The sequence below is a fragment of the Oreochromis aureus genome, linkage group 5 (assembly GCF_013358895.1).
Source record: "Oreochromis aureus strain Israel breed Guangdong linkage group 5, ZZ_aureus, whole genome shotgun sequence".
NCBI classification, from domain to species: Eukaryota; Metazoa; Chordata; class Actinopteri; order Cichliformes; family Cichlidae; genus Oreochromis; species Oreochromis aureus.
This window is the reverse complement of record NC_052946.1, coordinates 36,484,141-36,498,600: the sequence shown is the minus strand read 5'-3', so window position 1 is coordinate 36,498,600 and position 14,460 is coordinate 36,484,141. Positions and strand designations below refer to the sequence as shown.

The 14,460-nt window shown below is 38.4% G+C and overlaps 2 protein-coding genes across 2 annotated transcripts; both read left to right on the top strand.

The window, feature by feature from the left end:
• The first annotated feature begins 2,215 nt into the window (after window positions 1-2,215).
• Window positions 2,216-5,570, top strand: LOC116310435 (protein shisa-5-like). Its single transcript, XM_031727207.2, has 5 exons — window positions 2,216-2,352; window positions 2,512-2,665; window positions 2,746-2,888; window positions 3,215-3,322; window positions 4,626-5,570. The coding sequence occupies exons 1-5, from the start codon at window positions 2,277-2,279 to the stop codon at window positions 4,763-4,765; spliced, it is 621 nt and encodes a 206-aa protein (XP_031583067.2). The 5' UTR covers window positions 2,216-2,276; the 3' UTR covers window positions 4,766-5,570.
• A 2,423-nt stretch (window positions 5,571-7,993) lies between these two features.
• On the top strand, window positions 7,994-12,306 carry LOC120440178 (protein shisa-4-like). Its single transcript, XM_039612011.1, has 6 exons — window positions 7,994-8,267; window positions 8,436-8,589; window positions 8,669-8,826; window positions 9,204-9,302; window positions 10,119-11,309; window positions 11,974-12,306. The coding sequence occupies exons 1-5, from the start codon at window positions 8,096-8,098 to the stop codon at window positions 10,292-10,294; spliced, it is 759 nt and encodes a 252-aa protein (XP_039467945.1). The 5' UTR covers window positions 7,994-8,095; the 3' UTR covers window positions 10,295-11,309; window positions 11,974-12,306.
• Window positions 12,307-14,460: the final 2,154 nt, after the last annotated feature.

Below are 14,460 nucleotides of genomic sequence, written 5' to 3'. Positions count from 1 at the left end.
AGATGGGCTGTTGATCACTTGTAAAATAAAATCAAAGATCTGAGAGATGAGGAAAGGAGTGGAGCCCACAGAAACTGCTTAGCGAGATCGATCAACTGTAGACCAGACAACAAACGACGGAGGCCCAGAAAAGTACAATCAAACGATGAGTTTATTGACAACGGAGAACAACCGTCAGCATATGGCTTATTTGCTCTGACAAAAATACACTGAGTTCTGGTTTTATAGCATAGAGGATCACACCCCCACATACACGTCAATACAGGTCAAAAATACATTATGTCCAGTCATTGTTTACAGACAAGGGTACATCTTGTACATCTCTAATAACTATAAACAGACATATAACTTCTTTTTTGATAACACCTTCCTTTTAAGGTAATAACTTCAAGCTTCAGGGCCTCTAAGGGCTAATAATGGACCCTCGTCCTCAATCACTAAGTAGACTAAATTGGCGCAGGTCTCAAATAAGAAGCAGAAGACACTTGGGCCTTCGCTCAGGCCTGCTACTAGATTTATGTGTATTGTAAGCATGCATGCAATTAACCTGCTATGTTCTCATCTTCCCTCAACATGTATCACCTGGACACTCTCACCAGTGAAGCTTAAAACCCTCTTGGATAGAACATCAACTCTAAACAAGCACAGTTATGCATTGTGTATAGAATGAACTCAACCTGTGAATAGAATGAATGTGATGACAAACATATTCAATGCAATATGAACCCTGTAAACAATATTACTGATAAAACAATACTGTAGAACATGTTATTAATGCATTTATCATAAGGCAGATTATATGGCAGCAATAAAAGAATCTCTAAATCCCAACAAGGGCTCAGTGTCCTGTGCTCTGCATCTGAGCTTATCATAGAAAACAGGCCAAGCAACATAACAGAGTTATGATCTGGATTTAAGGCTTCACGAGCCAGTCCTTGTTTTAGCACCTGCTAAACTAGTTTTCATAAAGTGGAACATTCAAAAATACATTTTGGCATACATTTAATAATGGTGTTTATGTGTGTGGTTGGTGGGAGTAAGGGGATGGGGGGGATGTACAAGGATTTGATCTAAGAGCACAAGTGTAACCAGCCCAATCAGCAGAGACTGGGTGGAGACAAGATAAAAAAACAAACAGTAACTGGTTCAGAGGACGTTTGGGTGGAGCTGCTTAAAAGTACTGCATTCACACGATGTGCAACAACAGAAACTCACATATAAACTGATAATGTGAGACTTGGCTTTGTTCTGAGTCTTCAGGAATTTGTTTTATTTTCTAGATTTTAGATGGTTTAATGACGTAAATCTGGTTTGATTTCAAAGTCTTATATGGCATAGTAGCAGTCGGTAATATTGTGGTGTAAAGGAGTAAAGATAATAGAATAATTTATAATAATTTATGTATTGACTTATTTAGGATTTGATGCTGTTTTAATTAAAAGCCCATTGTTCTTTCAGTGGGCTGCTTTCAGTCATTGTGCAAATGTACTGTTTACAAGATTGGGGAAACCTGCAGTCAGCTGAGACTGAAGAAGTCACTGGGATGAGGGATGAAATGTTTCTCCCACTGAAAACGCTACGTCCAGATGAACAGAATCAACCTTTGGGGATTTAACTATCTGGATGATTGAGGATGCATCAAAACAAAACATCTGGGATGAAATAAGCAATTCTTGCACATCTGTAAATGCATCATTAATGGCTACTGAGATTACTTCCTTATCAGGGAAGGTGTTTCTTATCTCAGCAAATCAGTGTCAAACATGCACATAGTGCAAAAGGATGGCTCTGTACTAAAAACACATGTAATAAAAGCTAAAGTGCAACTTTCTGCTTGACTGATGCATTTTAGCTTGTGGTCTCGATTGTTCACATCTGCCACCCGAGGAAAACTTTTCACTTATTTGAAACAAAAAATATGACCCCAAAATAATGAGGAGCTTTTATCTAATTCTAAGAAAGAATGGGAAACTGTTTTGATTTCAGAAGTTCAGTATATGACTGCTTTAGTTCCCAAAAACGTAAAAACTGCTGGCAAGAGATTACAAAAGATAAAAAATAAAAAAATCTAACTGTAAGGATTAACCTTTGATTAATACACTTTGTACTGTTTTCAAAGGGTTTATTTGCAAGTAGTTGCATTCTGTTGATCATCTAGTGCTAAGTCATGTATGCTATTGAAGGAATGTTGTTGGGTTACCTTTTACAGGGTGTGACAGACACAAGTAGGAAGAGTCGTCCCTGTAAGTCAAGCTCATTTCCTTTTACACGACATCATGTCTCTTACAGTTTCGAGTGTCTTACCTTGTCTCGTGTGTCTTTTGTGTGTGTTTTTGGTCCCAGCGGAATCAGGTGAGTTTTTATTATGACATTTATTTCATCAGGTCTGAGATCTCATCGGTGTGTTTGTGTACTACTGTCTTCTGTCTGCCACCACTACAGCATCTGTCTACCAGATCTTTGGTTCGACTCTTACCCTCTCTTCACTTTACCCTCGTTCATGTCTTACAGACGAGTCGTGCCTTAGCTTTGTGGATACGTACGGTGTCACACATGATGCTGAAAAATGTAACAAGTACTGCTGTGGCACATGCAATCTAAGATACTGCTGCAAGGATAAGCCCAAGCAGCTAAATCAGGAATCCTGTTCTGGAAGTTTGGCAAGGTGTGGTCTTGTATTTAACCTTTTTTTCGTGATGCAAATGTGAGTAGAAATTAAAGCTTTCTTTCATGTTTTATTTGCAGTACAAGCCAAATTGGTCTGATTGTGGGAATCGCCGTAGGGAGTTTAATTCTTCTGCTGTGTGTGGTTCTCATAATCTGCTGTTTGGCTCCTTGCTGCCTTTGCTACATGAAATGTCGAAAAAGGCCGACTGAAAGACAGATAAGTAAGTTGGTCACAGTTACAAGCAGTGACACTGTAACTAAGTCAGCATAGTATCCAGGTGTTTCTTGTTTGAAATGAGTTTTACTTCTTATAGACATGTACTGTCTGTTTTGTGAGATTTTTTGTGCCAGACACCTTCTCAGTTGATAAGGTGGGATTTTTGGGAAGTTTTGGGAACAAGAAACAGTCTGATGCATGAACAATAAAACAGCAATCTGTCATTTTTAATGTTGGATTTTTTTTGAAAAGATTAGAAAAAGATGGGAGTTTTTCCCAGATGTCTTTAAACTTATTTTCAAGCTGAAGTAAATCTTTGACTTTTTCCAGTTGTGATAAATTCCAACACACCTCAGCAGCCGCCCCACCCAGGCTACCAGGCTGTGCCTTCAGGCCCGCCCATGCCCACAGCTCCACCACCCTCCTACCAAGAAAGTAGTAAGTTGTTTCATTCTATTTTAAAACATAATAAATATGTCAACCGACAACTTTCCCAGTTTTTAAAGTTAGCAGCAAGCTTGTCTGATGACACCCAGGTGTTGATGAATATCTGTTTGTGCTGTGATTTAATGTACACTCAAGTTGCCTTGCTGGTACGAGTTTGAACCCCCTTTGCAGTCTGTGCTGCATTCAAAAAGGTGCTGCTAACATCCCTCAGAGATTTTGGTCCATATTCACATGACACCATCCCAATTTGAGAACAGTGAATTCACTATAATGTTGAAGGAACCAGTTTGAGATGATGTGAGCATGTGATAGAGGATGTTTTCATGCTGGAAGGAGCCATCAGAAGATGGGCACACTGAGGTCGTAAAGGAATTGACATAGTCAGCAGTTACATGGGTTCCGACATTTAACTGATAATGAATTTATGCTTAGGTGCCCAAAGTGTACCAGGAAAATATCCTGCACACTATTACACCACCATCAGCAGTCTGAACTGTAGATAAGGCAGGATGGATCCAAGCTGTCATGTTGTTCACATGAAATTCTGATCTTAATGTCACAGTAGAAATTGAAACTCATCAGACCAGACAACGATTTTCCAAGCTTCTGTTGTTCAGTTTTGAAATGTAGTCAACATTTCCTTTCCTTAGCCAAGACGAGTGGTGTGGTCTTCTGCTGCAGTCACTTATCTGCTTCAAGGTTCCAACATGCTGTGCATTCAGAGACGTCCTTGGTTGTAACAACTGGTTATTTCAGCTATTGTTTCCTTCCTGTCAGCTCAAAGCACTCCGGTCCTTCTCCTAAAGAACTGTTCCTCACTGGATATTTTCTCTTTTCCCACCATTCTCTGTAAACACTAGAGATGGTCCCAGCAGATCAGTAGTTTCTGAAATACGGCGTGCTTAAACACGTTGAGTTGCTGCCATGTGATTGGCTGATTACAGATTTGCAGTAGTCACCAGTTGAACAGGTGTACCTAATAAAGTGGTCAGTGAGTGTAAATTTGACAGCATCATCTGATTGGCACTAACATAAAAGTGTTGCTACTTCACACGATGTCTGACTAATTTTCATTTAAGAACAAGAGGGAGCTGATGCTCCATTTGATCTAATAGACAGCACGTTTCATTGTTCTGTTACTTGGATCAATACACAGTTATAAAGAAAATTATTAAATTTGTTGACTCTTCATACCATTTACTATTAAAATGTTCATATAGCCTAATGAGTCAGAAAGAATAATTTGATCAATAACAATATAAACATAGAAAATCTGTTTCTTTTGTCTTTTCAGCCAATCCTACTCACCCAGTGCTGCTCACCGGGGAGCCGATGTACCCTCTGCAACCTCCAAGCCAGGCTACTGCTCCGCCACCATATTCATCGGACCCTCAGCCAGCACCGTACAACCCTTCTCATAATCCAAATCCTTGAATGTATACAGCTTACCAGACTGTTGCTATGCCACACTACAGCTTTTAAAGACCCAGGGATGAATGTATAAACAATGCTGTGTATGCCTATCCAAAACAATATTGTAAACCATGTTAAGTATGATAAGGTAGATTGGAACTAACTGAGTTTTCTTGTTTAAAATATATTTTTTAGGTAACTTTTTTTTCTCTCTTTTTTTTGGAGGTATTTGTGGTTGCTACAAATGGCAGCCCTGCCTATTGTGTGTACTGACAGCTGCTTTGTGTTGTTCCTGTATGGCCTTCGGGCGGGTCGTTTGCTCGGAACTTACAGAGCTTCCATTACTTTTGACCTTCAGTAGATTTTGTGTGTGTGTGTGTGTGTGTGTGTGTGTGTGTGTGTGTGTGTGTGTGTGTGTGTGTGTGTGTGTGTGTGTGTGTGTGTGTTGTTGCAGTGCTGAGGTCGCCAAATGTGTGATAATATTATTTTCTGGATTAATATGCTGGACTGACACTAAGGTAATCACTTCTAAGTTGGGTGGAACCCCATGTTTAAATCTGTCCTTAGCTTTCATCCAAATAAATAAATAAAAAAGATTGAACTTAGAAACAAAGTATGCAATTTAAAGATGTTTAGAAATTAATGTGTATACCTTTGTATGCTTTTGTATTTAGTTTTCTTGGAAAAATACAGTGTTTTTGTATCTGGTCCCTAATTGAACCTTGGCTCTCAAAGACATGTCAAATCTGTGGATTACGTTGTGTTTACATGACGAGAGCTCTCAATCACCATTCACACAATTAAATAAGTGTTCCTAATTTCTGAACATGTTTGTGTTGTTGCTTTTTGAAATTTTGCATCAGTAATGTTAATTTCTTTAACTTTTTACACGACTCAATGATGAATTTTTTAATCAAACAGATACCAAAACACACATTTCAACTCAAATAAAAAGAGGAATCAAATGAAACCATTTCTACCTTAATCGTGGCCACAGTGTCTGTGTTTATGTAGGCAACTGTCCCTCTGTAGTAATTACAAATCTCACATTCAACAACACTGATGAGGATCAAGTTGTGCTACTGAATTTGTGATGAAACACCATAAATATGATTCATACTTATCAAAACAAAAATCCTAGAACTATAACTACATGCTATTAAGAAATGTATTAGTTAACACTTTATTTAAATAGCATTATTCCACTTTAATATATTCTTTATAAACAAGCCTAAGTAAATCATTAATAACATATTTCATGTGTATGAAAGCACAGCATTGGACAGTTTGACTCATTTGTTTATTTCAGGAGCACTTTAAAACTGAACAGGAGCCTTTGTTGTCCTGTGTTGTGTTCACTGCAGATGGTGTTTGTATGACCACATCCCTACCAGCTGGATATCTTTATTTTATTATGCTGTATCTTGTCTTGAAACGCAGTGAACAGTGCTGTTGAAAGAAACAAAAAATAAATTTAATAAAATTTAATACAAAAATAAAATAAATGAAACAAAACAAAATACTACACAAGTCACAAGTGAAACCTGCCAGCAGAGGTCGCCGCTGCCCAATTTATATTTTGTATGTAAAATAATAAAAGTATTGCAGCATGCCACACACAGCTGATTTCAAATGTGCAGTGCTGCGTAAGTGTTGAGCCAAACCTAATTTTTTATATTTCGCCAGGAACATGGGAAGTAAGTTTTTTGGGTTTTTTTTAAAATATTGATGGGATAGGGATATACTCTTTAAGACACTCTTCCACAGTTTCTACAATGGATATAAGATAAGACGACTAGAACATAATAAGATATATAATACAATGCAATATATACAACAGTAGCTGAGGTTCTATAACACGCATACCCAGAATGTCTTATAGATAGAGGATTGTGCAAATATGCAAGAAATAAATTTCAACTATTCTACTAGTGCTACTATTACTATGTAAGTAAGAGATATCTATAAGTATCTATAAGTATAGATGTGTAAATGCACACATGTAGAAATACACATAGACCATACTCACTAACATACGTATACATACACATATACACGTCCATACATATGTAAGGTGCATTATGCATGGAGTGGTAACTGTGGATGTCCATAATGTCCAAGTGACTCATGACATCATGATTGAGAAGTTTTAGAGTTTAACTGCGCTCCTTCCTACAGCGAGGGTGTTTCAGTCTCTGACTAAAGGAGCTGCTCAGCACACTCAGACTCATGCAGAGTGATGTGGGTTGTGCATGATGGAATTCAGCTATACTAACATCCTTCTCTCGCCCACCACCTCCACAGACTCCAGAAGACATCCCAGCACAGAGCTAGACCTCCGCACCAGTTTGTCAATCCTGCTCCTGTCCATGCATCTGCTTCCCCAGCAGGCCACTGCATAGAAAACGGCTGCTACCACAGTGTCATAGAATGTCCTCAACAGAGTCCAGCAGACTCCGAAGGACCTCCGATATTGGCTGCCTTTTATCCTGTTTTCTCTCTGGATGATCCCACACTGCTTTAAAATTGTTGAGGTCCAGCATTTGTGTTTTGTGCTCTCTTCCCTCTTTTCTCTTCACAAAAACATCACAGAGAGACTGACTCTTTCAAGAGTAAAGACGAGGAGGGATTCAATATGTGACAGACCAATGTGCTATGGAACACTTCTACAAACTGCTGCTACTAAACACATTTGATTACATTTGGTTTGATCTGACATACAAGTCAAAATTCAACAATTCAATGCCATCACTTTCTACAGGCTTAAATGCAATTTAAATGACTGAGATTACTTCCTTTACGGGGAAGGACTTTCTTATTTCAGAAAGATGATGCCAAACCTCTGCACAGACTGCAGCAGGATGGCTCTGTAATGAAAACGTGTAGGTGCTAGACTAACCTGAGTAGATGTTTCTGGTACAATTTCACTTACTTCCAATGTAGATGGAGTCTTAAAATCTGAGAAGGACAAAGCTCCAGCAACAATTACAGCACCCTAATGTTTTAAGAAATGTTGAGTATTGAGGTATTTTTGGCGGTTATGTATCAGAATTTCAAGAGCAGGACTACGCCTCCAAACACGCTCCTTCCAGTTCTCATCTATGTTCCCCCAGTTCTTCAAGCTGTTCATTCTCGTTTACGTGCCCCTCCCTCCTCTTTTCATTTCTTTAACTTCTTCACTTCTATTTAGTACATGGGGATCAACCAGGCCCGGGAGTCCTCGCCAGTCTCCTTCAAGGCCTTCCCCAAACCGCAGCTCAATTCATGTCCAAGCCTTCACCTCTACCTACTAGAACGCTGTCAAACCTAAAATGAGGACGTAAGCCGAGCTAGTGAGATGTGAAGTAAGGAATGTTGTTGGGTTACTCATGTACTGGTAGGACATACACAGAGCCCTATAACCAGTCATCACTCCACAGTCAGGTTCATTTCCCCTTACACTGCATCACATCAGCTATGCCTTCGAGTATCTTGTCCAGTCTCGTGTGTGTTTTGTGTGTGGTTGTGGTCCCGGCTGTATGGGGTGAGTTTTATTTTTAATATTTAAAATAACAAAGTGAAAATAAAATATCAAGCTAAGTCATCTTAATTGTCTATTAGTGTCTTTGCACAATATCTGTCTGCGGGATCTGTAATGCACTGCAGCTTTAATCTCTCACTCTCACTTTGCTTCAACATGTGTGTCTTACAGCTGATCACTGCCACAGTTACTGGGACACGAACGGTGTCTTCCATGATACTCAGGAATGTCAAAAGTACTGCTGTGGGGACTGCAGGACAAAATACTGCTGCAGTGACATAAAGTACAGCTTAACTGAGAAAAAACAGGAACTCTGTTTCAGAAGGTGTGCTCTTCATTTTAGCGTTTTCCCCCCTCAATGCTCCAGAAATGAGTACAAACTACAGCTTTTTTTGTATTTGCAGGTCTGCTCGAGTGAAAAGAAGCTATCATGTAGAGTATGTAGGAATAGGGGTTCCTGTTCCTATTCTCGCATGCGCGGGTCTCATAATCTGCTGTGTGACTCGTTGCTGCTCCTGCTGCAGGACATCCAAAAAGAAAAATCCCAGTCGAGAAATGATCAGTAAGTTTGCAACAGCTGCAAGCAGCCACACTGGCATATTATCCAGAAGCATCTGGTTTGAAATTATGTTTAATTCTTACAATGGAAAATGGCTGTTTGATGAGCTTTATGTGTTAGAGCTCTTCCCAATTGGGATGGTGGCTTAAAGGAGTCATGATAAATTGTTGAAAGCAAGAAATAATCTGATACACAAAAGCTCATGAAACTGCAAAATTGTCAGTTTTACAGTTTGTGCATATTACGTACATAGTAAGACACAAACAGATTTTTTATCCCCATCGTCTTTAAACTTTTGATTTAAAAGTTCAGTTGTAATGACGGGAACATCAAAATTTGCTTTCATTTTCAAACTAAATGAAATCTTTCGCTTTCTCTAGCTGTGGTAAATTCCACCACTGTAGTTAACACGGTCTATCAGCCTGTACCAGCAGCCACACCCATGCCCACAACTCCACCACCCTCCTACCAGGAAAGTGGTAAGTTTTTTCATTACATTTAATAACTACGTCAGCTCAAATGTTTTGGAGTCTCATTGAGAGAAATTGTTAGCAAGCTAATAATCTGTTTTTGCTGTGATTTTAACACATATTTGATGGCATCTGATTTCCATTATTGATATAGTCACACCAAGGGAAACCAAAATTATTACAATCATGTACAAAGAACTGGTGATTTGCTTCCATGACGGGGATCACATCTTAAAAGCAACTTCGGTGTGTGAAGGCAACAATAAAAGGGCAATAAGAAGTGAAGTCTGTAAACTAGCTGTCGGTAAAAGGGGGTCAAATTGCCAATAACCTGTAATCTGATAATGTGGTGATTAACTGTGATAAATCTGTGAAAATCACAAATCTATATATAATCAACTCTGTATACACAGAGCTTCACACTAAAGTGACTGCAGGCAGTCCAAATCAGATTGTTTGAGAATGAATGAATTTTACTCCAGTGAGACTAAACTGTAACACAGCAGTGGTTTTTCTTACCATTATGTCAAAGTAATGATGCTTTTAAAAAGACAAGTCAGAGGGTAATACACTTTTAATTTGATCAAGACTGATAGAAAGCTCAAACAAGAAACACTATTACTGTTCACTAAAGGCCTTTGTCATGGACCTACACCAAAATCCAGTGGGCGTGAGGACTTTTGGGGACCAGTCCCATTTTTTTTTATTATGTAGCATATTTCAGACTTAAAGTATATTCAGTAAATTTGTTTACTTCCTTTGTTCTTTACAATTAAAGGCATACTTAGTAAATACAAACAATATATTGCTTATTTGTCTTTTCAGTTCCATTCACACAATCACAGCCAATGCACTTCTTTCAACGGGTCAGCCAGCCTTCTGCAGCAGCATTACATTCAGATAAGCCAGAGGAGTTTGAGCTGGAGGAGCTTGAACCTTGTCATAGGCCAAAATCTGTAAAAAAGGCTAAGATCAAAAAGAACTCATCTATATACGTCTAAAAAGGGACTTCATGTTCATGCCTAAGATACACAATAACACAGAGTTCAGAAATATTTACGGGTGACTGTGCTAATGCTAAGAGGGTAGAGTTCGTAAGAGAGTATAATACCTCACCATGAGCAGATAATCATTGTGAACAAATTAACAGATGCTTACAAAGTCATGTCCTCTTTGCATGTATTGCTATTTATCCGGGGAAGCAATGTTGAAGTGGTGACTGATAGATGTACAGTCTGAGGTCTTTTGATTAGTTTTATTTAGTTTTGTTTTAGTTTAAATGGGTTTTTATGATTTACTGTGAAAGATATAATAAAAAAAACAACTTCTGTATATTATATTGTGATGTGTTGTGATTGAGCTACATGTTTTTCTCTGTCCAGATGCTTTAATAAATATTCCATTTACAATGTAAATTATGGACACTGGTTTTTGTGTTGTTCATTTAGCAGTAAATGAAGAAAATATAACATTTACATTTTTTAATGGGTCTAACAGGTTGTTCTTGTCCATAAAACTGCACCTGACAAATGGGACTAATTGGTTAGGTGAAATAACGAGAGGACGGTTGGCAGTCTGTGGCAGCTTCAGACGATCTGTCAATCTCCAGAGAGCATCTGCTGTCACACGGGCGCGGCGTCAATGATATGTAGTACAACTAGTCTGTGGGTTACTTTTGCTTGTGTTGTTGTTGGACCGTCAGCTGTGGAGAAGAGCTGAAGTGAAACCAAAAGTTAAAACTAATGAGAAGTATTCAGTCTCTTTACTTTTCATTCAGTATTTTTTATTTCTCCTATAAATGGTGAATTCTGCTGTTGCTCGTTTTTCTGTCAACAGATCAGCATTCAACTGATTCACAGCGTCATCCATGTCGAGCAATGTACAGCTGAGATTTTACATGGGATGATGTTTGCAGTGAGAGAGTCGACCTCTCTCTGTACAGACACAACTGTGGTAACATAAATTAAACACTGGCAAGTTGATTACAAGCTCGCTGTGACCACTTAGCCTGATTGGGTAAGTGAATCCAGATAAGGGAATTCTGGGAATGAACTTTGCACTGGTGTTATTTCTGTATTAGCTCTGTCTGGGACCTTTGCTCAGATACTTTTTCACATTCAGTAGATTTTTTGTTGTTCGTTATTCTAGAGCTGAGCCAAACATTTATGTCTCAATTTTACATCTGGTGTAAATTTGATTTTTCTTGCTGGTGCTTTTACTGCCGTGACTGTTAGTGAACTGTGGCTCATACAGAAGCAGTAATATATATTATATGTAATAATAATAATATAACCTATTATAATAATATAACCTCCTGGATGAGAGTGTACACATCTGTTCAACACTAAAGATGTGATTAAAAATCAAGCTTGTACAAAAGCATACAAATTCAATTCATTTCTGAAGAGTTATTATAACTATTATTATCGTCTCTGCTTGTCTTTGTGTAAAAATCACCTTTACAAAACCACTGTAAAAAGCACAAAACATATATAACTCTTTTAATGAGCCAGGTACACCGGTTCGACGGCTCATGAATGGAAATATCTAATTAGCTAATCACATTGCTCCAACAATGCATTTAGCATCTTCTGATAGTTGCTTCAAACAAAACAATGTACCATGTAACAAAACTCACATCATGCAAAACTGGTTTCTTAAATATGAATGGTCTCCACAGCCACCAGGTCTAAATCCAACAGAGCACCTTTGGGAAGTGGTGGAAGATTTACATCATGGATGAACACAAATCTGCAGCAACTCTACTCTGTGATTCTGTCATGTCAATACGGACCTGAGTCTCCAGTACTTTTTAAATCTATGCCATGAAGAGTTATGGTAGTTCTTAAGGCAAAAGCTAGTCCAGCACCGTACTAGCCAGAAGTATATAATGATGGTAAAACTCAGATATACTGCACGTATATAACAAATCTAAGGCAATTCATACTCTTCAATTCTATTCAATTCAATCTATGTAATTTCTTCTATTCCCTTCAATAAAACATTAATAAAATATTGTTGCAATCCAGCTGTTTTTTTATCACTGCAAATGCAACACACACACACACACACACACACACACACACACACACACACACACACACACACCTGCGCACATGTATATATATAATGAAGAAAAAAAGTAAGGCTTAATAAAACATCTTACTTTAAAAATGAATCAATGTTAGTTTTTACATCCATAAACGTGTCATTACATGTTTTCACCAGTACGAGAAAGGCCTTCCCAAAGTGCACTCAGACAGATACAGCAAGAATGGGCATGCTTGGTTTTAATCCCATAATAACCAGCACCAGCTCCCTCTTATAGCATCTTACACTGTCCATAAATCAATACAGTAATAGTGCTGACTGCAGCAATCTCAGCCATTGAAGCAATGTGGGACTAAAACGGGAGAAATGACCCTGACTGTGTGCACTGCTGCTGCAGTCTACTGTCTAAAATAAGCTCTCTCCTTGGAGCGTGGCTCAGACTGCTAATGAGCACTTATGTGGGGATGCCAGTGTCGTGGACAGTGTGGCAGATAATCTTTACAGCCAGCCAGCTTCACTGATTTCTTTCTCCTCGTCTCTTTCTTCTTCTTTTTTCCACTTTCTTCTATCTCAGCCTCTGAGTATGCTTTGTTCTGTCAAAAGGCATTCTTGTCTGGCCTCCCGCCCGAGCTGCCATTAAGATGTTTCAGCATTTTCTCCATATCCCACACCCACATTTTTCCTTCTGTTCTAAGTTCTTCTGGTATTTTTATCTCAAAATGAAGCAGCTCATCTCTCACATAATAGACAGAAGGAACACTGTTTCATTGACTATAAAACCACCCTTTTGATCTGGTGTTAGATAATAATATCTGGGCCTCTGCAGTGAACCAGTGAGCTGTGTGTGGGAGCTCCGGCTGACAAAAGCACAAACTCCCCTGTGCCGGCTCTCGCTGTGGCCATGGTGCACGAACTTTTCCAAATGGAAACACAAACAGCCACGACAGCTTTGCATCCATCTTTTCACATCAGCTCCTTTTAAATTAACTGCTAGCAAGTTTCCAACATTATTGATATTTTGGTGTTTTTCATTACAGATGAGTGCACATTTCCAATTGAGGTACAAAAGATGGAAGTCCCTTTTTAAAAATATACTCTATAGAACTGGTTCAGTTTGGTTGTTTTTGTTATAGGTGGATGCACATGAAACAGTGTTTGGGCCCAGGCCAGTTTAACTGGTGATTATAATTTAGAGTTAATTCAAATAAGAATGACCAAAGTTACTGTCACATGTGTGCAAAGAGAACTGAACCAAAAGTGAGGAGACTTCATCATCAACTGTTCACATAACCTTCTGAATTTATGAAAGGTATTTCTTGCATGGTGTGGAGCAGTTTACAATTTTACACCTACAGTATTTGATCCTTTTGACTAAATACACACAAAAATATATACTTTACTATTTAATTCTAAAAACAAAATGTTGTCATGCTAAAAAATGAAGGTGGTCTGTGGTGAAAAGAGTCGAGGTTATACCTGGTAAACATGAGCATGTTAGCATCCTGCTGCTAGCAATAACAGAGCATATCCTGCGTGTGGTTTAGATAACTGTTCATCCAGGATTAGATTAAATCAAAAGCAGTTACTATGTGTAACCTTTAAGTTATAATGACCAAGTAGTAGTTGTTATACAGGAATACTTGTTGTATTTGTCTTTGTCGTACCAACACAGTTTCTTTTATCTATGGCAGGCAGGCAGTTTTCATGCAAAAGGCACGTTTATGTCTTATTTTCTGATTTAGAGGGGATGTATTGACTGAAACAGCACTTGCCTCTGAAAGCCTCCATCTGTTCATTCATATAAAGATTAGAAGAGGGACAAATATTTTAAGTAACTGGGCTACAAACATTCTCCAGATATCTCTGAAACAGCAAATTCATCCTTGGCCTGCACGTCTCCTCAGGCTGATTCAGGACTTCTCTGATGCTGTTAGCCACGATTCACTGTGAAATAGTTTCAAATGTTAAAATAGATTCTAAGTCTATTTAAAAAATAGTGACCTCACACAATTGTGCTTCTATTAGTCTTGCCACAGAAATGGGACAGTTCCTTTAAAAAAAATAAATTAAAGCATCTGTGAAAAGTTGTTGGAGATGTTTAAAAATGTCTAGAATA

Bases quoted from the DNA above. Each gene is read 5' to 3' on its own strand.
- LOC116310435 (XM_031727207.2), top strand. From the start codon at position 2,277: ATGTCTCTTACAGTTTCGAGTGTCTTACCTTGTCTCGTGTGTCTTTTG. The intron at 2,353-2,511 runs GTGAGTTTTTAT...CATGTCTTACAG, and splicing joins TTTGGTCCCAGCGGAATCAG to ACGAGTCGTGCCTTAGCTTT. The intron at 2,889-3,214 runs GTAAGTTGGTCA...GACTTTTTCCAG, and splicing joins GCCGACTGAAAGACAGATAA to TTGTGATAAATTCCAACACA.
- LOC120440178 (XM_039612011.1), top strand. From the start codon at position 8,096: ATGTTGTTGGGTTACTCATGTACTGGTAGGACATACACAGAGCCCTAT. The intron at 8,268-8,435 runs GTGAGTTTTATT...TGTGTCTTACAG, and splicing joins TGTGGTCCCGGCTGTATGGG to CTGATCACTGCCACAGTTAC. The intron at 8,827-9,203 runs GTAAGTTTGCAA...CGCTTTCTCTAG, and splicing joins TCCCAGTCGAGAAATGATCA to CTGTGGTAAATTCCACCACT.